The 23959-nt window shown below is 34.1% G+C and overlaps 2 protein-coding genes and 1 long non-coding RNA gene across 3 annotated transcripts; 2 read left to right on the top strand and 1 right to left on the bottom strand.

Moving 5' to 3' along the window:
* LOC112024348 (uncharacterized) lies at positions 1-3606 on the bottom strand. The gene is made up of 2 exons (XM_024056984.2): positions 3477-3606; positions 1-915 (listed from the first exon to the last, which is right to left on the bottom strand). Exon 2 carries the CDS (start codon positions 887-889, stop codon positions 344-346), a length of 546 nt encoding a protein of 181 aa, XP_023912752.2. The 5' UTR covers positions 890-915; positions 3477-3606; the 3' UTR covers positions 1-343.
* A 3461-nt stretch (positions 3607-7067) lies between these two features.
* LOC112039201 (uncharacterized) lies at positions 7068-15943 on the top strand. The gene is given in 10 exon segments (XM_065764102.1): positions 7068-7199; positions 7873-8100; positions 8209-8944; positions 10056-10120; positions 10213-10280; positions 12180-12195; positions 12198-12282; positions 14878-14950; positions 15034-15214; positions 15483-15943. Coding segments are annotated over 9 exon segments (1518 nt in total). The 5' UTR covers positions 7068-7199; positions 7873-7892; the 3' UTR covers positions 15569-15943.
* A 3175-nt stretch (positions 15944-19118) lies between these two features.
* Positions 19119-23735, top strand: LOC136063553 (uncharacterized). The gene is made up of 2 exons (XR_010625173.1): positions 19119-19351; positions 23318-23735. It is a non-coding gene; the product is annotated as an uncharacterized LOC136063553 (long non-coding RNA).
* The last annotated feature ends 224 nt before the right edge of the window (positions 23736-23959 follow it).

The raw sequence follows: 23959 nt of genomic DNA, 5'->3' as shown, positions 1-23959 counted from the left end.
TAATGAAATAAACAATTGCTGATAAAGATTTAATGACAGTCATATCACGGATGGCTTAAGTTAAAATAGATAGACCTCTAATGACACATTTTTCACATCATCTTGGTCTAAATAAAGGTCGAACTCCAGTGAACATGTCACCTTACGCTTATGAACAATAACACAGTTTAGAAATGAGGAGTAATAGATTTAACAAAATTGTTAATGACTATTTAATATTAAAAAAAAAAATGCAATCCGATGAGTGTGTAATTATTTGTACCACAAAAATCTAGGTGTCACTTAAACCGGACATTAGCTTGCACTCATGTATGTGACCAGAAAAAATTTCTTCTAGGAATGTCTACTTCATTGCTGAACTCACGTTCTGCCTAGCTCGGCGAATACAATCTTCGAAGGTTTTAACTAGAGGAGAACATTTCAGGATGTCTTTTGCATGTTCCTTGTAGCATTCCAACCAAGCATTATTCTCAGCCAAGCAAGGCATAGGCTTCTGGTATGGAAGCTTGAACTCCTTTTCTCGGAGATCCTTGGCTCTTTGTGTTACTTCCTGCACCATATTTTCCTCCTGCTTCTGCAACCTGTCCAGAACCCTCTCACCATCTTGAAGGACAGATCGAATTGCATCCAACTCTGTGTAGGCAGATTGTGCAGGAGGGTTTACAGGTACAAATAATGGAGTCTGCAGTGGCCATCCTGTAGTAGCAGCCCCCTTAAATGTTTCAGATTCATCAGAAATCTGCTTCTGATTTACCTTAGCTGAGGGCTGTCTAGGCTCTCGGGGTACCTTAGCTTTTTTAGATTTTTTAGTTTTCTTCTTCAACTTTTCGGTGTCATCAGAAAGCCGATTAAGAAGGTCGCTGCTAATCTGAATTGAAAACTCACCCATAACGGAGCAACTCCCACAAAAGGCACCTGAAAACATTAAAGCAAGTGATTGTGTTGTATTAGAAATATATAATGCAAGCTTTTCATAATGTTGTTGTCAGCTATGAGTTCTTTCATTAGGTATCTAGCTCATATTATATAGAGAGTGAAAAATGAACATTTAACAGCTGCGCCCGAGACTCAAGAGTCAAGCCCACAAAATGCATAGGAAACTTCACAATGAGTAGTGACTATTACAAGGAGTAATTGGGAAAGAAATTGACCCTTTTTTTATAAGTAAAAAATCTTATTAGAAAAGGAAAAGGGAATGTCACATAAATAGATACGAACAGACCCCTTTCAAAGAATACAAATCAGAAAGAAAGGAAATCAATAAAATCTACAAAAGACATCAAAGGGATGCTGCCTAGGGCACACATCCAATCAAATATAAACCGTAGAAAATTGGGAAAGAAAAAGACTTCACTAAGTTTGGCAAAAGGAGGCCAACATTGATGATTCCCTATGCTCAAATGTACATTTTGATCATTAATGTTAAATAATCCAGGTGTCTCTAAATGCACAACAGAAAGGTAAAATCATTGGCAATCCCATCAAACCTGAACTTTTATAACAGAACATTATATCATACCAAAACTTTACATGAGCTAAATGAATGTTAACTGGCAATTTTGCACTGTCATTGACATATAATGGCAGTTTACATGTGCATGCATGTCGAGGGTATCCTATGTCTCATGAATCACAGAGCTAGGATATTACACCATTAGTCTTCCCCAACATAACAATCTACAATTCAGAGCAGAAAATCTATGAGAGTGAATAAAATGCATTTATTAGTAAGTTATATTGATGCAACCATGGAAGGAAGATTAATTTGTTATTATGCAAATGCGTCTATTCAAGATTTATTTTATGGGATCCACGTATGAAGTCCAATTGAAGTAAAAGTCCTGTGGTTTAAAGTCTAGTTATAGAGCTCCTAGGTTAAAACAATTTCTAATTTGGGTTTTTATTTATTTTTGATAAGTAAATAAAGAAGTTCTATTGAAAAAGAGAAATTATTACACGTTCATGAAGATGGAACACAAAGTAGAATCAAACCGAAACTCTTAAGAGAATTATGAAAGTAAAAAATAGAAGTACAGCATGTGAAACCCCAAACCCGAGACCAACTAAACAAGGAATGAATCAATAAGCATTTTAATTCATCTAGGGATCTCTCTAGGTGTCTTTAAACGTTTGAGAGTTGTGTTCCTTCCACATTAACCACATCAAACATGGTAGCACTAAAATTCCAAATTTCTGAAGAATGCTTACCAAACCAATTCCTCCATCCAAGCTGCTTGGTGTGTCAAGGCCCAAATTCCTTCATTTGAAGGGGATTGCAGAAATTAAGGGTATCTTAGGTAATTTTATAGTCTAAAATTTTTGGGAAATCCTAAGTATCTTAGCTTTTTCTTTTTTATTGAGTCTGAGTTAAGTCTTTATTTGTCATTACCTTAATAGAATTTTTTGCTTAACTAGTAATATCACTAGTACAAGAAACATTCCTTATGTCTTTTTACGTTCTTTTCTTCATTTCCTCTTAAAATCGCTTCTCTTCGGTACTTTGTTCCAGTGGACACATATTTGGGGGTTTTACGAGTTGTATTTCAATTTCAGAATTCTTACACAGTGTTAGCTTAAGTTCTTGAACTTGTTGTATTTGTTTCTTCTTTAGAATGTTCAACATCATGAAAATTTTCAGTTTCTTGAATTAAAGTTCTGTTACCTATAAAAAAAATAAAAAATAAAAAATTTTGGATGATGTAGGAGAACTTCACTCAAATTAGCTTTACTTAGATTAGTTGCATGTTGCAGAACATATTGTACAACAATCCTCACTATTAATCAAACTCCTTCCGGCAACTGACCCCACCCGCCAAAACCAATTACTGGGTAATCCAGCGGCTTTTCATCCTTGACGGGCTAAGCAGTTTATCCTCAGGAGGCAAAAATATGTTCTTTTCTTCATTATTATTTTTTTTCCTTCCCTTTCTTGTGTTACTGTTCACGAGTGCAGATTATTCACATCCTAAACACTATAATTTCCTTCTTCCTTACAGCCTTAAGTCAAACTCTTACTACTCTTAACTATCAATCCCTAAAACCCCAAGTATTTTTTCCTATCAAATAAGCATAAAAAATCTCAACAAAACTGTCATGACCCAAAATCCATAGCCTTATTATGAACTCAAGCACATGACAAAACCAACAATTCAAAACCAATAAAACTATTCCACATAAAATATAAAAATAAAAATAAAGAAGGATATCCAGAGCACATAATAATAGAAGTCACATGATGGTCACAAATTGTCTCCATTACACAAAGTAAGCTAAAAAAGTGTATCTTTTTGAAGTCTCCACCAATTTGACAATGCAATTGAAATCCATAACCAGAGGATTCCCAAAACATAATGAAGCGAATTTTTTTCCAAACATCCCAAAAATAACAACACTATCGCTTTGCAGCGACTCTAACGAATCTTTACTTGTGTATGAATTTCAAAGAAAAAATAAAAACCTGAAAACCTGAAACGCACCTCTCAAGCCGATCGATTTTTCCTCCCTCTTCTTCTTCTTCTTCTTTCTTCTTCTCACGCCGATCGATCTTCTCCCTTGTCTTCTTCTTATATCGCTCAGGCTAGATCTTTTTATTTTCCCATTTTGCCCTTTTCCCTTGTTTTATTTTGTCCGTGTGTGCGCTTTATCGTTATTATTATTTTTTTAGTACAAGGGGAAAATTTTATGGACAACTTTAATAAAAGGGAAAATTTTAAGTTTAATTATTTTTTGTGCTAAAAAAAAAATTAATAAATAAGCAGGGGCGACTAACTTGACAATTCTATTTGGACGTGACTATAGTAGTATTCTATCTGCTGGGTCGAGAGCTTTGCTAAGGTGCAGGGAACTACAGTGAGCCATAACTTCCCAGCCCCACGAGGGACACTAGAAAACCTTAAGCTGTTAAGGGAGGTAATTCCAGTGAGTCTATATTTGGACTCAAACCTTAGACCTCACAGTTTGTGCATCTTGTGCATCACCCAAGACCACTACATATATTTTTTTTTATTAGAAGTTAATTTTGACAAATTTACTATTAGATAACATTTTTTTTATAATAGCCCTCTATGTTTGCAAATTTTTAAGAAAATTAAAGATTAATAGCTATGTCATTAATAAATTGTTTAAATTGCAAGTTTTTATAGTTTAAAATTATGCATAAAATGTTCCACTACCCTTTCTTTCTATTGTCCAAACTGATATTACTAGTTTTTCTTAATGAAATGTATTATGTTTTCCCTAAAAAAAATATATGCATAAATTATAGGCATATATAGTATCCAATTGGCGTAAATGGCACAAAATTTGACATGTGTATTAAGAGCATAATGCAATCCAACGATTAGATTTTCAAAATATGTAGTAATGTTAATTTTTTTAAAGGAAGTTGTAATTTTGTATCTAAACTTTGTCTGAAATTTTATTAACAAAACAGACAAAAGAACTTACTAAAAGCATTAGCAATGGGGATGTAAAACCCCTAAAATTGCTATTTTAGTAACAAACACACTAAAAAGGAGCTTTACTCGAGTGGGTAAATCTTTTAGCAACTATAAACAGTAAAGTCCTATATATAGGAACCACTATAGCAAGGATGTAAAACTAAAAATATAATATTTTATTTTCTTTCTCTCTTCTATTTCTCCTTTCTTATAAACACTTTCAAATTCTCTCTCTCTCTCTCTCTCTCTCTCTCTCTCTCTCTCTCTCTCTCTCTCTCTCTCTCTCTCTTTGAGAGGGGGGGGGGGGGGGAGATGAGTGGTTTGGTGGTGGTTGGTAATTTTGGTTGCTGTGGAGAGAGAGAGAGAGATGAGTGGTCTTTTATATATATTTTTTGTAGTTTATATTATTTTATTGGGTTGTATGAAAAAATAAGAACTCAGACATTGGATGTATTGTTAAGTGAGTTGATAAAATAGATAAAATAGTTTTTTAGAGTGTAAAATATTTATTTTTTTAGATCCCTGGATGTGAATGCTCTAAGAGTGCCTTGAGATACTTTTCATATACAAAACTCAAGTAAGACTCATATACAAAAATTCTATCGATTTGCAAGCTCCCCCTTTTAGCTTCTTTTCAAAATTTTCTTTTATGAGTTTTTGTCTTTTATGAGTTTAAACTCAACCCATCAAACCAAGTAATTATATCCATTTACAGTTCTTTTTTCACTATTTAGGTAGACAATAGGCACATATATAATGGCTAGGCTTTAATATGCTTTAAAAATAATTTTTAACAATTATTTAAAAATAATAATATTTTGTTATAAAACAAATTTTTTAATTTTTGAACAAAATAAATATATATATATATATATATTATACGTATCCCTGCTGTAACAGTGTCATAATTTTTCAAAAATTGTTGTGTTGTCATATTGTATTTGTATTTGTATTTATACCCTTGCCCGTATTTGTGAAGGAGCTTACTTCAAATTTGAACATATTAGTCCAGAAGTTTATCTTTTAATTTATATTTCTTGAACCTTATCATAGGCACACATATAGACAAATTTTCCAATTTGTATATATCTTCAAGAATATAATTTTTTTAAGAAATAGCCTCTTAACTCCTTTTAGAATGCAAAAGTAAAAAGTATGAGGAGATCAATTTCCAATAAAAAATGATAAAGTATTTCACAAATTTTCAATTGTACATCATTAGACATGGTAATCACCATTAAAAAAAGAAAAGAAAAAGCAATGAGAGATTTTATTGAAATAAAGTATGCTTAAAAGAAAAGCCTCCTAACAATTACAATCAAAGATTCCTGCTATCCATGAACTTAACAAAAGAATTAAAATATAACCCTTCCCTAATCATTATATACCATTTAAATAAAGAACACACAAATAAATACTTAAGGTCAATCACAGATCTCTCCGGACCATAAAAAAAATGCAAGTATTTCGTTCCCTCTACTTACATATATATATAAATACATACTCATGGACTAGACATTTTTCATTTAACAAACCAAGCGTAAACATAAAATCCAACATAAGAACTCAATTGGTGCTTAACTTTGTAGTTTTAACTCCTATTAAAATCAAAAGAACCACATTAAGACTCCAGGTCTAGCCTAAGGTTACATGGTTCAAACATAACATAAAATTAGCAAGATAATCTGAATTGCAAGAAACCAACATTAGGTGACGACATATGATGAATCAAATATCCATGATTGCTTAGTAGATCACTTAAGAAAGATATTTTCTGGGCATAGATGTTCCATCATTTTGAAACCTAAATAACTAAATTAAGACGAATCGAAACAACCAGTATTCTTGCTACAGAATTTAGTCCATAATTGGTCTCAAATATGAAGATTGAGAACTACATCTTTCTTCAATAAAATCTACTAAAAATTTACTTCCACCATTCTATTACCTTCAGTCCTTTTCTTCATCAACAAGTTTGAGCACAAAGTTTCTTAGCAAATGAACAATTTAAAATAGTGAAAATATTCACACTCATTACAAGATGATTGTGCCACAATGAACATACTTACTTTATCAAAATAATGAATCAAAATCAAAACTGCAAACATAACCACCATTTTTTCAAAGCACAAAGACTGGACAAAACAAGGAAAAGTAAATCAGTTTTTTGGTTAGACTAATAGTTGAACTGATAATGTTATAAATAATTTAATTAATAATTTTAAAAATAAATAAAAATACTGTACATTAACTTCATAATTTTTTAAAAATAATTTGTACGTAAACTCATAAAGTTTCCACATCTTGCTTTCATTTGGATACAAAATATAAATGAAAATTATTTTACTATTGAGTTTATTTTTGCTATTATTTATAGCTCTATTGTATTTTTTGGTACTATTTTAATTAATTTTTACCTTTATTTACAGTACTTTCAACAATAAGTTTTTAATTTCAACAAAATAAGCGATATTCAAATAGACTTCTTACCTAAGAAAATAAAATGATACTTTATACTAATGGACAATTTTAAGAAAATTTTTATTCTATTTTCACATAAAATATAAAAAAGTTTTAAATTTTTTTTTTTTTTTTAAATCAGTTACTTTTTACTTATTAAAAAATTTTCTAAACCGAAACAAACCCACCCAAGGAACCACCTTAATCCGACCCATTTGTGCCAATTCAAATCTGAAAGTCGGCGAGAAAAAGAAAGTTAGCGTGTAGAGCAGAGTCCAAAACCCTAGAGCTCTGTATCAGGTACGATCTTTCTCTCTTTCTCACTCTTCTCTCTTATATATGGAGAGATTATAGATTTATGTGTATGGATTAACTTAATTGCATTAACATTTAGGAAACAACGAATTTGTTGTTGTTGTTGAATTATGAATGATATGCTCTATTCATATTGCAATTAGATTGTTCTAAAAGGCTCAATTTTTGGTGGTTGGTTAGGGTTTTGCTGATTTTTCAAGACCCATGAAATTTCAATCTTAGAATCAACGTGGGTGCAACTTGAACCTGTTATTGCCCGGTTTGTGTTTGATTTTTTTGCCTAGGAGACTGTGGAATTTTATTAGACTTTGCCGTTATTGTGCTGGAGCTAAAACTCTAAAACCCTTTTGATGTTGTTAGAAGTAGAATCTATTGGAGTAACGTTTTATTGGGGTTGAGCTTAGAACCCTTATTGCCCGGTTTGCGTTTGATTTTTTTTTGCTTAGGAAACTTGGGAAGTTGTAAAAATTTAGTTACAGTTGATTTTAGCAGTATTAGACTTTGCTATTGTGCTGGTAATTGTGATGGAGCCATAAATATAAAACCCTTTTGATGTTGCTAGAATTAGAATCTAATGAGGGAGTAATTTTTGTATTTGGATTGAGTTTGATAAAAGCAAATTGGGGGTAATAAGAATTTTGTTTAAATTTTGTTTTAGGGAGGTATTGATATTGAATAATGGCGGCAGCTGCATCTTCGGGATCCAACTCTCTTAAAGAATATCTGAAAAGATATGGAATCAATGATGAAGAGGATAAAAAGAAAAAGAAGAAGAAGAAGAAGGTCCAAAGTAAGCCAGATGCAACGGGTCTTTTAGTTGTGGATGAAGATCCAGTTTGGCAGAAAACAGTCAATCTCGAAGAGGAAAACAGCGGCGATTCAGCTGGTAAATCAATAACATTTTGAAATTTTGATTTTTAATTTTTTCCTAGTTGATGGTTTTCCTTTTCCACATTGGGTTAAGTGTTCTATTATTATGTTATTGAACATGTAGATGAAGAGAAGCCACAAGTTAATGAAGACATTGAGGTTAAGCGGATGAGGAGGCTTGAACAGTTGAGGGCCAGACGTGCATATAATGCCATATCAGAGGATGGAAGTGGTTGGGTTTCGCTCTCTCCTAAATGCTTGAATTCTAACGACCCAAATTCTGATATGTCTCCACCTCGTAAACAGAGGATTCGAAATGACACACCTTCGCCAGAACCTGAACAGGATTTTGGCAGAGATAACATTGATTTGTCTCCTCCACGACTGAACCTGAACAATGATATGTCTCCTCCTCGGAAACGGAGGGTTCGAAATGATAGCCCTTCACCAGAACCTGGAGTGAAGCTTTCAACTGATTTGCTGAATTCTGATATGTCTCCACCTCGTCGACGTCAAGTATTGGCAGACAATGATAGGAGTAACCCTGAAATTTCTCCTCCACGACGGGGTCGTCGTGGTTCTCCATATCAAGATGACTCCCATGCTCCCCTGGGGTCAGACCTTTCACCCCCAAGGAAAAGCAGGAAGGATCTTGGGAGACCTGGGTCACCTGACCTTTCCCCTCCACGTAGACGCTTAACTGAAACCAATGCTTCACATGCATCTTTGCTTCCTGACCTTTCTCCACCAAGAAAAAGCCGAAAGGAAGCTGCCGTGGAAGAACAGCGAAAAACAGGTCTGATTTCTGGCAAAGATATGAGGGAAGAGATTGCCAGAACTAAGAAGAATGATTTGTTGAGGTAACAATTACATTAAGCTGTTAAAATACTGACACCCCCCCCCCCCCCTCTCTTAAAAACCCTCTTTTTTCCACTTTTAAGGTTGATGAATTGTGTTCTGCCATCTTTATTATATGCACCTTCACCAGTTGTGAACGTAGTTACTTATTTTGATTAGTTGTGTTTTATATGGGACCTTTTCTGCTCTATTGTAGCCAAAAATGATATTGTGCTTTTGATGATATTATGGCTCAAGTGTTTGGCCATACTATACTCCAGTAGGGAGTCATTTGAGTTATTCTCGATGAACATGGCTGTGTACACCTCAGGTCAAGTTCCCATTTATCAGGCTTAGTAACAGGGACTAAGTTTGTTGTTCTCAAACTAGGAAGCTTGGTCAGCTGTACGGTATCCTAATTCAGGCTTCCATGAGGTTGCACATATGATCTTGTGTGATAGATGGAATTCTTGGTATTAAGCTTGTGCATGCATGGGTTGGCTATGTAGTCTGCAATTGCCAAACATTGGCTTCTCCTTTTATAATTGAAAATTAGGGATATTTCTCTCTATCTCTTTTGGTTTCTCTAACCCCAGGGAACCGTTACAGCATACAAATGATTTTGTATAGTGTCTACTTTTGTCTGAGCGTATATGTGCATAGGCATTAAGTGAAATACTCATGATTTACAATCTTCACAGTATGTAAGGCCCATCTCATTCCACGTGTATGTGATTTGAATTACACAAATACAAAGGGCGATCTTTGATAGGAAAAAAGGTGAATCTGTAGAAGCCCAAATGTATCAACTTATTAGGAAAAAAACCTTGCTCTTTGGAAGATCTATCTCCTTATTGTTGTTTTGGTCTGTGATTATTATTTTTTGTTTATAATGTGTGTCTTTCTTTTGGTGGGTCCAAGGTGATAGAATCACCGATTTATGTTAGTATAGGTGATGATCAGTTTTTATCATTTTGGTGTTTTGGCGGACAAATAAGATGTAGGTTTCAGGCTATATGATTCTGGTTTTGTTTAATTTTTGGTTCAAAGATGTGTATTGTATGATATTTATTCCTGTGTGCTTATTAAACAATAATTATTCCTGTGTGCTTATTAAACATTATTCCTGTGTAGGTTTAATGAGATGGATCCTTCTATAAGTGGTCGGGGTGCGGAGCCTACATATCGGGATAAGAAAGGTGAAGAAAAACAATTTTCTTAATATTCTAAGGTTATGTCTTCCTTAATAATGTTTACATGCTTGATTGGGTCTCACTCCTTAATGCTGCAGGAGAACGTATATCGAAGGAGGAATTCTTAAAACAGCGAAAGAAAGTAAAAGTAGAAGAGAAGCCCAAGGTACTTAGGAAAAAAACCATGAATTTGTTATACCTACACACACACACACACACACACACACACTTGATTAGTAAGTTACACGCATCTTGTTTGTCTTGAAAGTTGAAACATGACCTTACCCTTCTTCCCATTACTGAGGGTGTTGGAAGTGTCATTTGAGCTAGAGCTCATTGGTGTCATCGTCATCATTTATTATTGTTTCTAGTACTATTGCTACTATTATAATTATAATAATAATAATAATAATTATTTTTATTATTATTATCACAATTTCTGAGGGTGTCACAATTTCTTCCTTTGCTTGCTGCGGGGAGTGGGGGGTGGTATTATTTCTGGATTTTTTTTTTGGGTGAGGGAGGTGTCAAATTTCATTGAAAAAGCTACAGATGAAAACAAGTGTTTCTTGATCTTAAGCCTGCTTGATGCTATGCCAGCACTGTGGTACTATCGCCCTCTCATAGCACATGGGACTCACATGTGAGAGGGTGGTCTCATAAGATACCTTTTGGCCCAACCGTGGCTCTGCAGTGTTTGTCGTACTAAATAGTCAAAAGAATTCCGTTTTAGTAAAATAATTAGATTCTTGTGAGCGAATGAAATTTGTGTTTCGAACTGATAATGTAGGAGTCCAAGAGTTCATTTATGTGTTTATTAAGGTTCATCCCTGTGGCTGATGAAAGTTTCTGTATCTTTTTTCCCCATATTTTGGTGGTCAAGCAAGAAATGTTGCATAATCTTGTTCTGATAGCAATCCCAAAGTTTCCATGCTTTAAATTGTTTAGGATAAAGTATTAGTGCCAGTGAATATCAGCTTCAATCTATTCAACTTTAAATTTCCTTCTTACCCAATTTTCTGCCTTGGTTACATTTCACCATCACTCTTTTTTTGTGTCATTGGAGTGATCTAATTCTGATCTAATTTGGAGGACCGTAGGAAGCTTCCCTTCTGAATTCATTAGGTTTTATATTATATTTTTGCATCATAATGTTAATTTTTGTTCCCTAAATAAAATATTTTGCATTCATTCACAAATTAAATGCTATGGATGTGACTTTGCAGAAAGTTTACTGTCTATTTATTTCTGCTGAGTAGTTTTCTGCACAACAATTTGGGAAATGTAATTCATGCTGCTAGGTTTTCTTCAGTTATGTGATGCCTATTTTAGCTTTGGCTCACTTAAGCGATGTCTATTTAGGCTTTGGCTGAATAATTTTTTTTTTCCTGAAAAATCAAAAGATCTGTGGTTTTGACTAATGTTTAGTTAAAATGGTTGAGAGATTGGTTAAAAGGAAAAAAAAAAAAGAAATGATGCCATCTAGCTATGATAGTTTTCCCTTCTCTCTTCCTCTTTTTCCCCCCTTTACATTTCTCATCTCTTGTAAGAACTAAATTGTTTATGGAGAGAGCCAGTTTTGTACCGATTGCAAGCTGATGATGTTCATCGATGCTGTGAAAGCTTTACTTTATGTCATCCCTTTTTCATCTCTTGTGAGATTTTATTAATATTGTAATAGTTGTTTGTAAGTTGTCAAAAAAAGTTGGTGGTTATGAATACTACTGACTGCCCCAAAAAAAAAAAAAACCTATTACAAAGCTTGGCAGAGGTTGAGTTCTGTTTTCAAAGGCTTAAAATGTGATATTGTAGAGGAGGAGATAAAAACTTGCATAAATTTGAGAAGTAAAGGCTTTTAGATATATTGATTGCATCATGGTCGAGGATCCTAGGGATGAAGTGAGCAATTTTAAATTTTAATTTTCTTTCTGAAATGTTTTAGCTTGTATTTAAAGTTTCTTTCATTGATAAGTAAAGTTTTCAAAGGCTGTTAGAAATTTTTTCTAAGGCTTCTTTCCTGGATTTAGTAGATAGTTAATATGCATTTGCTGCATGTTTTTGTCAGGAGATTAAGTTGGAGTGGGCAAGGGCTTGGCTCAAAAGCGGGAAGCCGAAGCTAGGCTGCAGGAATTGGAATCTGAGAAGGACAAACCATTTGCGCGGACCAGGTAAAACTAATGATACAAGATATCATATTGTAATATATTTAATATATATTTTAAATATTTACACGTTCTATATTCTGAAAGATGTAGCTGTAGGTTTCTTTTTCTAGTATCTTTCATGTTTTAATTTTTTTTTCAATTCCTATACATTTTATTGTGCCACAGACATTTGGGCATCTTGTTGACAATATGTTAGAGGATTCTTTTTTTTTTTTTTTTTTTGCTTGAGTAGTTGTGATAAATGGATTTTCTCACTGTGTAATATAATCCAGCACAATAAGTAAGTGGGTAAGCATATAGGTGCTGACCTGCAGTAGGTCTGTTCCTCTATTGTGCCTCACCAAATTTGAGATTTACAATGGCATGGTGATAGTCAATTGGGTTGTGCTATCTTTATGGTTTTGATTTCCATATGATGCTGTAATCATAGGGCATTGTGGAAATCCACTTGCCTATGAAACTAACCATAGAACTTTTCGTTGTATCATTATTATGATTTCTAGTAGGGGTTTTGGCACCTTCTGTCTTACATATGATATTTTTTAATGATTACTCAAAAAAGGAATGTCACTTGATGGTAGCTGCAGATGCAAGAATGTTAGTGCTGGTTTAACCGCATCCTAATTTCCCCTTGCATCGTTTCAATCAGTTGAGTTTTTTTTTTTTTTTTTTGGGGGGGTGGGGTGGGGCAGGGCGGGGCTTGCTGTTATAATTGGTAGACCTCTCTGTAGTGGAACTGTCTTCCTCTGGCTTTAGAAATACATTTTTTGTTTAATGGTAGTTTACTGAGTGTTAAGTTGATTAGTGTGAGAACAATTGGAGGAATCGCAATCGGGTTTCCCATCATTATAGTTATGCAGAAAAAATAAGGATTGGCATTAAGTCTATATCTCTTTGCACTAGTGATGGTTGCAAATGATATAATTTTAGTAGATGAAATTAGAAGTGGAATTAATGCCAAGTTAGAAATTTGATGAGATGCTCTAGAATCTAAAGGCTTTTGATTAATTAGGACTAAAATAGAGTACATGGAATATAAGTTTAGTGGATAATCTTATGCACTAGGGGGCGCATTTTGGTGAATAGGTGTTGTATGTGCCATCGGAATGAGGAAACTGTGAATCATCTTCTCCTCCATTGTTCTGTAGTGCACTCTCTATGGGTTTATATGCTTAATATCTTTGGGATATATTGGGTCATGCCAGGCTCTGTGGAAAGCTTGGTGTATTGTTGGAGTTTTTGGCTGGGAAAATTTAATTCAGACATATGGAATATGGTTCCCGGCTGTTTGATGTGGATTGTTTGGGCGGAAAGAAATCGGCGCTCTTTTGAGAACACCGAGAAATCCTTGGTTCAATTACAAGCTCTTTGCCAGAAGACTTTATTTGATTGGTCTAGGTGTTGGGGCTTCTCGGAATGCTCCACTATCTTAGAGTTTATTTCTTCTCTTAGTATTGCTCTTTAAGTTTTTTCCTGTTTGTTGTTTGCTGGTTGTTTTGTTTTTTGCTTTTCCTTGTGTTCACCATCATGAACACCTTGTATTGGCTTTCATCTGTTTTTTAGTTTGTTTTAATAATATTTTTATTACCTATCAAAAAAAAGTTTAGTAAAAGTAGAAACAAAAACAAAGGGGTGGTAAGACTTGATGGCCAAGAGATACTAAAGAGCTATAGTCTTTGATATCATGGATTAATAATTCATAAAGATTGAGAGATTGCAGAGGATGTGAGTCGTAGGATAAAACTCATTAGAGTAGGGTGGATGAAGCGGAGAAGCGCATCAAGAATGTTGTGTGATCGTATAATACTTATTAAGCTAAAGAGAAAATTTTATAAAACTGCTATACGATTAGCTAAATGTTGAGCTATTATGAAGCAACATATTTGTAATATGAGTATAGTTGAAATGAGAATGTTAAGATGGATAAGTGGAAATACATGGAAAGATAGGATTCAAAATGAGGAAATTCACTTAAAAATAGGTGTAGTGCCTATTGATGAAAAGATGAGGGAGGATTGCTTGAGATGGTTCGGTCATGTTCAGAGGAGAGCGACTAATGTACTAGTAAGAAAGAGTGAGTTGGGCTAAGTTGAGGGAACGAAAATAGGTAGAGGAAGACCAAAAAGCACATTAGTTGGAGTAATAAAAAAATGACATGTCAATTAATGGAGTAGTAGAGAGTGTGACTTTAGATAAAGAAGAAGAAACGAAAGCATATGATTGACCATAATTAATTTGTCGAGGATCCATAGCTGACCCGAAAATTTTGGGATTAAGGCTTTGTGTTCATTTATGAAGCACCTAACATGCATGGTGTCTGAATTTGTCTCTGGGTTTAAGGTTTTTAACTGATTATAGATTACTCATGTGACCAAAAAAAGGGAAAAAAAAAAAAAAAATCTAAATCATCCATTTGATGAGTAATACATTAACTGTGTTTCACTACAGATCTACCCATCTTCTGTTTGGCAGAGACAGCATAATACTTTCATTTTCCGGTCTTACTATGTGTACACCTAGTGCCTTGTAATAAATAACACTGCATTCTCTACTTATCAAAAAATAAAAGTAAATAACATCTGTGTTCTCTGTTTGCAGAGATGATCCTGAACTCGACAAAATGCTGAGGGAGAGAATAAGAGATGTTGATCCCATGGCACATTTGGTGAAGGCAAGTAATTGACTTGCTTATTTTTTGTTTTTGAAATCAAAGAATTTAATACTAATGTGACATATCTCTTTGAAATAGTGCAGAAAAAGCGTCCTGAACTAGTTCTCCCAAACCTAGGGGATAATGAGAAAATGAAGGAATCAGGGTTTGTTGTTCCTCAGGACATTCCTGATCACAGCTGGTTAAAACGAAGATTAGATGCTGCTCCAAATAGATATGGTATAAGACCAGGAAGACATTGGGATGGAGTTGACCGTAGTAATGGTTGGTTCATTTCCATCATCCTTTAGTCAGATGTTTCTTTATTTTTCTCGAGAAGCTATGGATCTTGCCTTAGCATCTTCCTGTGTGCCATGATGTGGTGATCCCAATCATTTAGTCATTTCCCTTTATAGTGAACTTGTGTGAGAGAGAGAGAGAGAGATCATTGGCCACAGGAAGATTCTTATGCACTAAAGAAGCAAAAAAATTATTTTGAAAAGTATGTTTAGCTATCAGAAGTGATTAATTTCTGTTGTTTTACCTCTTGTAGGATTTGAGAAGGGATTGTTCAAAAGGATGAATGAGAAACGAGCTACAGAAACAGAAGCATATCTTTGGTCTGTCTCTGATATGTGACTTGGAAGTGTATGGATTAAGATGATGGCAATATGCTTTTTATGTGTTTCTGGAAAAGACACCAAGTATTCTCAGCACCAACTGAAAATATGTTCCATAAATTAATTGGTGGCAGTGGTGTGCAGTTGAGCTTCCTTTACTGCTCAATAGCAGCAGCTGTTTCCTTTGCAATTGAAATTCTGTACTCATGATGCTTAGTTGTAGAATTCCAACTCTGCAGAGATGCTGTAACAATCCAGGTAATTTTTGTTGCTTGGCTGCGGATTTCAACTCTATGTTGTTGTAAAGAAACATAGTCCTGGCATGTGACCATAGTGATCTTTTAGAATGTCATATGGCCTTATTGAAAGATCTGAAAACTTTTTTTGGCTAAAAGGTCTTTAAATTGACTTTTTTTTAATAGCTTTTTTATATTTTACATGAAGTGGTATTAAAACTTTCCTTAAATGGTTCATTAATAAATGTCCTAAGGACACATTAATTGGACTCTTGAACAAATATTTTTCATGATTTGTATCATTCTTGTAACTGAATGGCATATAACAATTTAGTTGAAAGTATAAAAAAGTATTTTCTCATTTCAACTTTGCTTTGGAGGAATTCTGAAAGGAAGAATATGAAGTTGTCATGAATTCTACGTACTTATAATTTGATTCATTTCCAACCAGGATGCTATATGGATTACTGTAGATCCATGAGGATTATAAAATTTTCAGTCGGCAGGCAGTTAAAGACTGACAAGTCCTCTCACTAAAGAAGTCCAGATAGGTAAATTGCTTGATGTAGATACCAGCTGAACCTATTATGGGTGTGAAGTAAAGAATACTTTCCATTTTCCTTTGATCACAGTGGCCAAACACTGTGTATCTACTCCAGTGATGATCTACTGTTTTTTTGTTTTTTTTTTGAAATGGAACTCATGGAATTAAACCAAATAGAAAGAAGTACATCAGAAGGGAGCCAGCAAGCAGCTGGGACCATTACAGCAAATGAGATTGGATTAAAGATGACACAACTGGGGGTGTAACCCCTTTCCAAATAAAGGTGTTTTCATTTCTACTGGCAAAGTGAGCAAGCTCATGTGCAATTTATTATGGTTTCTGTTCAGGTGCTTGAAAGTGCAGTTCTCAAATGTGTCTCGAGTTTGCTGGATCTCTTGGATAATGTGGCCCAGGTCGGTTCTGCTTTATGCAAAATGAAGATGGGTATGGCATGTGGGGGCTAATGGTGTGTACCTTAGCAAATGCAAAATCAGTGGCTAAGATCTCTGCCAAGCTTAAGCGAGAATGCTAGACACAAATTTCCTTGAATATAGTTCTCAAACATGAAGCTTACAAGAATGGCAATCGTTTTTGGATGCTTGTTAAAAACCCTGACCAAATAATTGAAAATTATAACGAGGCAAAATAGGAATGATTTCAAATTCTGGTGGTCTGTCTTGATCGCCAGCTTACACTCTGAAACTCGGCGTATTGGTAATTTGGAAAGCCCATGTTGGATCCTTGACTTATTATGCAAGAAAGTCATTGTTCAAGAAAGGTCACCATCCTCGCCCCCACCCACCCCACAATTTTTAAATGCATTTCTTAAAGGGTATCACAAGGAGAAAAGAAGTTATTCTCCAAAAATGGATTTTAAAAAATTGAAGTTGAGAAACAAATTTCGTTACATCCAAAATGACTACCATGTTCTCATTATTTCAATATAATAATAATAAAAGTTCCTCTCCATAGGTTATGTTTCATACTAAGGATGCAAATAAATACAATGAACATGGCAAAGCCAAGTTAACAGCATGCAACATAGTTCATCATCCACCCTTGCTAGGGTGCATGCGGTGTATTATTGGGATGCATTATTAGTCCTATAGGAAAATTAGTCATCGGCCCTTGTATCTTATAACCCATATGAAGCTATTAGTTTAGAAAATGCAATATATGATTGAAAATGTAACTTGAATGGATATGTCCCCAACTAGGGACGGAGCCACATTTTGGCTTTGGGTAGCCATGGTCCCCAAAGATTTGAAAAAAAAAAAAATTGAATATATATGTGGATTCGAGGAAAATAGAACAAGGCACTCTCCAAATCAGAGGGTAATATTTTTGAGTTAGAATCTCAGCATCTCTATTGATGCTTCAGTCTTTTGTATTTGTAGAAGAAAGAGTCAGAAGAAAAAGTAAAAACTGAGGAGGAGAAAACGAGAATGGTAGACAAGTGACAGTTTTGATTTCTAAGTTAGCTACCAATTTTTTTTTTTTTTTAAAAATATTATGAAGCTAAGAGTGCCACGTTGATCTAAAAAACAAAAACAAAGAGCCACTACACTTTTTTATTTTATTTATAATAAGTCCATAGTTAAAAATTTTTCTCTCTTATTAAAAAAAAAAATCTTTTTATCTTTTTTGTTTATCTTTTTTTTTTTTTGAGAATCAAATTCTTTTTATCTAATAGTTAAAGGTTGTGTATATGTGATTTTTTATTTATTTATGGTATTATAAATTTAAAGTATGAATCATTACTCTTGTCTCATATATTGGTAATTTGGTATTTTTTTAATTAATTTGTGATGAGAAGTATAAAATATTTTGTAGTTATTAGAGATGTATGTCAAATTTATTATTTTTCTTTAATCTTTAATAATTTTAATGATTCTTTAACGTACATCATATTATTAGTGACTTTTCATCTTATTAATAATTTTTCTACCTAAGTATTTACTTATATTTCTGGATAAATTGTGTTAAAAAATAGGTATATATATTTAGTTTGCTTTGGCGTAGTGATGCATGATATACAAATTACATTATATTATTAAAAAAGCTGTTTTTATGGATAAATTCATAATTTTCATGATTGTGAAAAAATAAATTTAGTTTTCTCGCATTGAAGTGTGGTACTGCTAGAACAAATAAATTTATAAATTAAAAAAATAATAAATTTATAAAGTGAGAAAAGTTGGCTATTGAGATACTCTTCATCAACAAACAATTTTTTATTTTTTATTTTGTTTTTATTCTCTCTCTTTGTCACACAGTTTCTCTTCTCTCTCATGCACCAATCCAAATGAATCGGCAGCGACCCAGTGTGACAAATGATGTTAATGGAGGTTGATCGGCAAATGATGGTTGAAATAGAGGATTCATGTTTTGTGAGTTGGCCGATTTGTGCATTGTTGACAAATCTATGGCGAATATGTAGTTGACGTGGGTTTGATATGAGTAGTATTTGTTTGATATAGAATTGAGGGGAAAAAAAGATATTTAAATAGAGAAAAATAATTTATAGCTAAGATTGCATTGAGTCTAATACTAATACTCTTAGACACGTTAACAAATAAAAGTAACCACTTAAATCTCATAAATAAAAATTATTTTTCAAAAAAAAAAAACCATAAATTAAAAATTGGACCAAAAATGTATTCTAGTAATTTTAAAAAATTAGGAAATAATACTATAAATTATGTCATAATAAATAAAAATATATCAACAATAATTTATTTTGTTTCGTTTGGGCTCTTTTAACTAAACAATATTTTGCTTGAACGAGTTTTCCATTAGCAAATACACTCCTACTCTCACTCCCTCGTACAGTCCCCACTCACAGCTTCCAGTTTCGCTCTCTGATTTGCCAACTCCATCACCACGACTTCCCCTTTTTCAAGCTCCGGGTCTCAGCCGAAACCAAACCAGACCCGATCCGACCCTAATTGGTAGCTGCCTGAGTCAGTCACTGTGAACACCAAACTAGCTTTGCTTCTTCTTCTTCTTCTCGAGGAAATGGGTAAATCAACATCCTCTCTTGTTTTTATATACAGTCGTTTGATTATTAGAGGAAGCCTTCCATTTCATGCTTTTACTTATTCTACTAATAATATTAGCAGTAGAAGAGAAAATGCAAAAATCCCAAATCAGTTGTTGAAATCTGTGAGAGATACTGCAAATGTGGAACCTTTAAGAATCTTGATCATGCCTTAGGCCTGTTTGATAAAATGCTTCACATGCACCCTTTGCCTTCCATCGTGGATTTTAATTGCATGTTTGGTTCCATTGCAAGAATGAAGCATTACCCCGTAGTCATTACTCTATTAGAAATATGGGATCCTTTGGAATTACTCCGATGTTTGTACTCTCAATGTTTTGATTAATTGCTACTGCCATTTGAACCGGGTCGGTTTTGGGTTCTCTGTCTTAGCAACAATTTTGAAACTTGGTTATCAACCAGACCATATAACTCTAACCACTCTTCTTAAAAGTCTCTGTCTTCAAGGTAATATTTCTGGAGCTGTGAGGTTGGTAGAAGAAATGGAGAACAAAGGGTATCAACCTAATGTGATTACTGTTGGACAATAGTAAACGGTCTGTGTAAGATTGGGGAGACTAGTGCAGCTATTCGGTTGCTAAGGACGCTAGAAAAGGGGAATTTTGAACCTGATGTGGTGTTGTATAGACACAATCATTGACAGTTTATGTAAGGACAAATTGGTAACTGAGGCTTTGAACCTTTTATCTGAAATGATGAGTAAAGGCATTCAGCCAAACGTTGTCACTTACAGTTGCTTAATTCAAGGACTATGCAATTTGGCCGGTGGAGGGAGGTTGCTACTTTGTTGAATGAAATGACACAAAGGAAGATGATGCCAAATGTGTACACCTTTAGCATTTTGTGGACACATTTTGCAAGGAAGGGATGTTGACAGAGGCAAAAGTAGTTTTTACTGAAATGGTTAAAAGAGGCATTGAGCCTGACTCCGTCACTTATAGCTCTTTGATTGACGGTTTACTGTTTGCAAAACAAAATGGATGATGCTATCAAAGCATTTAATACGATGGTTGAGAGAGGTTGTTCACCCAATGAGGTTAGCTATAACATATTGATAAATGGATATTGCAAAAGTAAAAAATTGACGAGGCAATGCTTCTCTTTCATGAAATGTCCAACAAAGGAATGATTCCTAATGTTGTGACTTACAACACTCTTATAGGTGGCTTTTGCCGAGTGGAGAGACCCCAAGCTGCACTTGAGCTATTCCATAACATGCAAGCTTTTGGCCAACATCCAGATTCCCAGACCTATGCCATCTTGTTAGATGGCCTTTTTAGGAATAAACAGATCTTTGAGGCAATGGCTTTGTTTCAAGAGATAGATGACAAAAGGCTGAGCCATAATGCTTTGATTTATTACAGCATCTTGATTGACGGTTTTTGTAATGTCAAGAAGCTTACAATTGCAAGAAAACTCTTTTATAGTCTCCCTAACAAAGGATTGCAGCCTGATGTTCCAACTTACAATATTATGATCAAGGGGCTGTGCCAAGAGGAACTAATAGATGAAGCATGTGAGTTGCTTGAGAAAATGGAAGGGAATGGTTGCTCACCTAATGATCGCACATATAACAGAATTATCCAGGGGTTACTGCAACATAGTGAGACATCAAAGGCAACGAAATATCTCCAAACAATGGTTGACAAGGGATTTTCAGCAGATGCGACCACTGCACGCATGTTAGTTGACATGGTGTCATCTAATCAAGCGGATAAGAACATTCTAGATTTTCTTCATGCCTCCCTCCCTCGCAATAGATAAAGCCATCTCTATGATGGAGTTAGTTTATTGTTTTACTTTGTATTGTAATTATAGTTTATTGTTTTACTTTGTATTGTAATTACAGTTTGTTGTTTTACTTTGTATTGTAATTATATTGACATATTGATAATGATTAAGGACTGAGTGGGTATATTTGTTTCAAGTTTTTCTTTTATATGGTGATATTTCTTTTCTTGTATTGGCGCTAGGTTGTTGTTTTCTAAACCAGTTTTTTTTACTTTTTATCTTGCCTTGAAAATATGTTGAGCACTAGTGTTGTTAATTTTGGGGTAATTATCTTGAGCTTCAGTTGATGCAACATAGCAAACATGAAATTAGTTTTATTTATTTATGAAATGACAGAATAGTATGTTTGCAGTTGGTGATGCTCATGTGGCAATTTGGGTGCTTGTGATAGGTCAACTGAATATCAACCAAAGACCATTGATACTAGTAGATTTTCCTTACTTAGTAGTTAATATTAGAGATTATCTTCTTTCTACTTCAATTAATATTTTGATCTTTGATGGATTTGGCATACCTGCAGTCCCCTTGTTACTATTACTAAACTCATATGCAGAGGTTTGCTTTTCTCCTAAATTTATAAGAAATATTTAGGTTATACATTCAACCTATATTGTTCTTTGTTAAATATAGATGCTTTCTACCCTTCCTTGCCCCCAATTCCTCATTGGTGAATAATACCCTTCAAACTTACGTGTTGTAACAGTGTAGTGCTTGTTGTCTACATTTAAAGGATCCTGTTTTTGATGTAAATCTAAATTCTCATTCATCAATCTCTGTTGCTGTTATAATTAAAAAAATTTGGGGCTCTGTTTTCTAGAAAGAGTGGCTGGTTGATTTTGCAGCTTTGGACAGTTGCCATTTATGGATTTTGGATTCTTTCATTGTTAAATAATTCTGCTGTTAGTTGTGTTTTAGATTTCGGAGTTTGCTATTCTTTATCTAAATTGGGTCGGAAGGCTTTAGGGAATAAGACAATAAGTCCTCAAATTTTTTTGAGATGATGCAGACAGAGAATAGCATGAAACATCAAAATTTGATTTCCTTGGAAGCTTTCATTCACCTCCATATCCGTTTATAAGTGATTACATGATGCGAAACTTGCAGTCTTGACTCTAGGGAAATGAAGCGGGGTTTCTGATTATTGTGAGAAAAAAGAAAGGCTCCTTGATGTTGTTTGCTGATCAAATTTAGTTTTAAAGCAGGTCATGAGTGCTTGAAAGTTAAAACCATTGTTTTAAGACCAGAATAGATAGTGTTGTTAGACCTCTGAAATATCAAGCAGTCTAAGCTACTGTCTGTTTCACCTTCAAACCTTCTAGTTGTCTTCCATCAAAACCAAGGATGAATTTTGAGTCTACCTTCAAATTTCTGCTTCTTGCCCTGTTTGCGGTTTCTACTATTCAAATATTGCTAGGGAGTAGGGAGTAGTTGTGTACCTTTATTCATTTAAGGATAGCAATTGTTAAGTAAGAATTCCATTATTAGCATTTGCTTTATTTTATTTTATAGCACATAACATTGAAACAAATAGTAATTAATTTGGCACTTTTGGTTACTTCATTCTTCCATTGCTCCAGTTAGATAATGCCATCTCTATAGTGGAGAAATTCTCTTATTTTACTTTGTACTGTTATCATACTAGTAGCTCTAGGTACTAGCTTTTCAAAATCTGCAGTGGGAAATGTTTAAACCTTGTTGTTTAGCAACTCAATATTGTGCCCTCCCACCTAGATGGTGTAGTTGCAGGTGCATGCTTTGTAAGTACTATGGACAGTATTGTTTATTGACCCATAAAAATAAAAAATAAAAAATAAAAAAATGTCTGTGCACTTGTATGTTTATTTCATTCATACGTTACACACACACACACACACACACACACCTACTTGTAAGTTTTTGCATGATTTAAGTGAGTTCTTGTGCTTATTAAATGTTGATACATTAGCACTCAACAAAATTGTAAGCTGCATCTACTAGCTACTTACTGATTCAGTTTTTACCAGGCTATTTAAGGAAAAGACATTTCCAGTTTGTGGTAGTTATTTTAAATAAGTATCTGAGCATCACATGTTTTACCCTATGAATAGTTAACTCAGTATCCACTAATTAAGGCCATTTTTGTATGTTTTATTTCAGGTATATTAAGAGCATGCATGCCAAGGAAAGGCTGTACGAGGGCTAGAGTGACTTTCTGTAACTTTTTGGGATGTAATCTCTGTCAAAGGGGATGCTAATGTTGTTTGGTTATTATGCCTTTTACATTGATACGGATAAGCTTCTATACAATTATGGGCATGTTATTAAATATTGTCTCTATTTCTTGGTTCTTGCAGGCTTGGGAGATCAGTAAATCTTCTGTAACTTTTTGGGATGCAATCTCTGTCAAAGGGGATGCTAATGTTGTTTGGTTATTATGCCTTTTACATTGATACTATCCTGAGAATGTATCTGCTTGTTTAGATCGTTGTCACTATATGATAGAAATTGACATTTGGCCTTTCAGATTCTAAATAATTCATGATTCACAGTTTATAGGATCCCCTTATTTGTCTCACTTTCAATGGATATGGTTGAAATATCTTGTCTCTTCCCTTAATTCCTTTCATGATTATGTGTTGAATGCTATTGAGTACTGGAAGATATATTGGCGCTTATCTTTTATAAGTAGCCAATAATTTTGGCTGGAATGGTAATAGTGGTAGATCATTTTTTTTAGTGCTTGATTATGGTGCAATTGATCTAATTTCTTCTCCTTTCTTCCATTTTGGATCATCTTTC

The sequence above is a fragment of the Quercus suber genome, unplaced genomic scaffold (genome assembly GCF_002906115.3).
Source record: "Quercus suber isolate HL8 unplaced genomic scaffold, Cork oak 2.0 scaffold_541, whole genome shotgun sequence".
Lineage (NCBI taxonomy): Eukaryota > Viridiplantae > Streptophyta > Magnoliopsida > Fagales > Fagaceae > Quercus > Quercus suber.
Note: the sequence above shows the minus strand (reverse complement) of the source record. Positions and strands in the feature narration are given on the sequence as shown.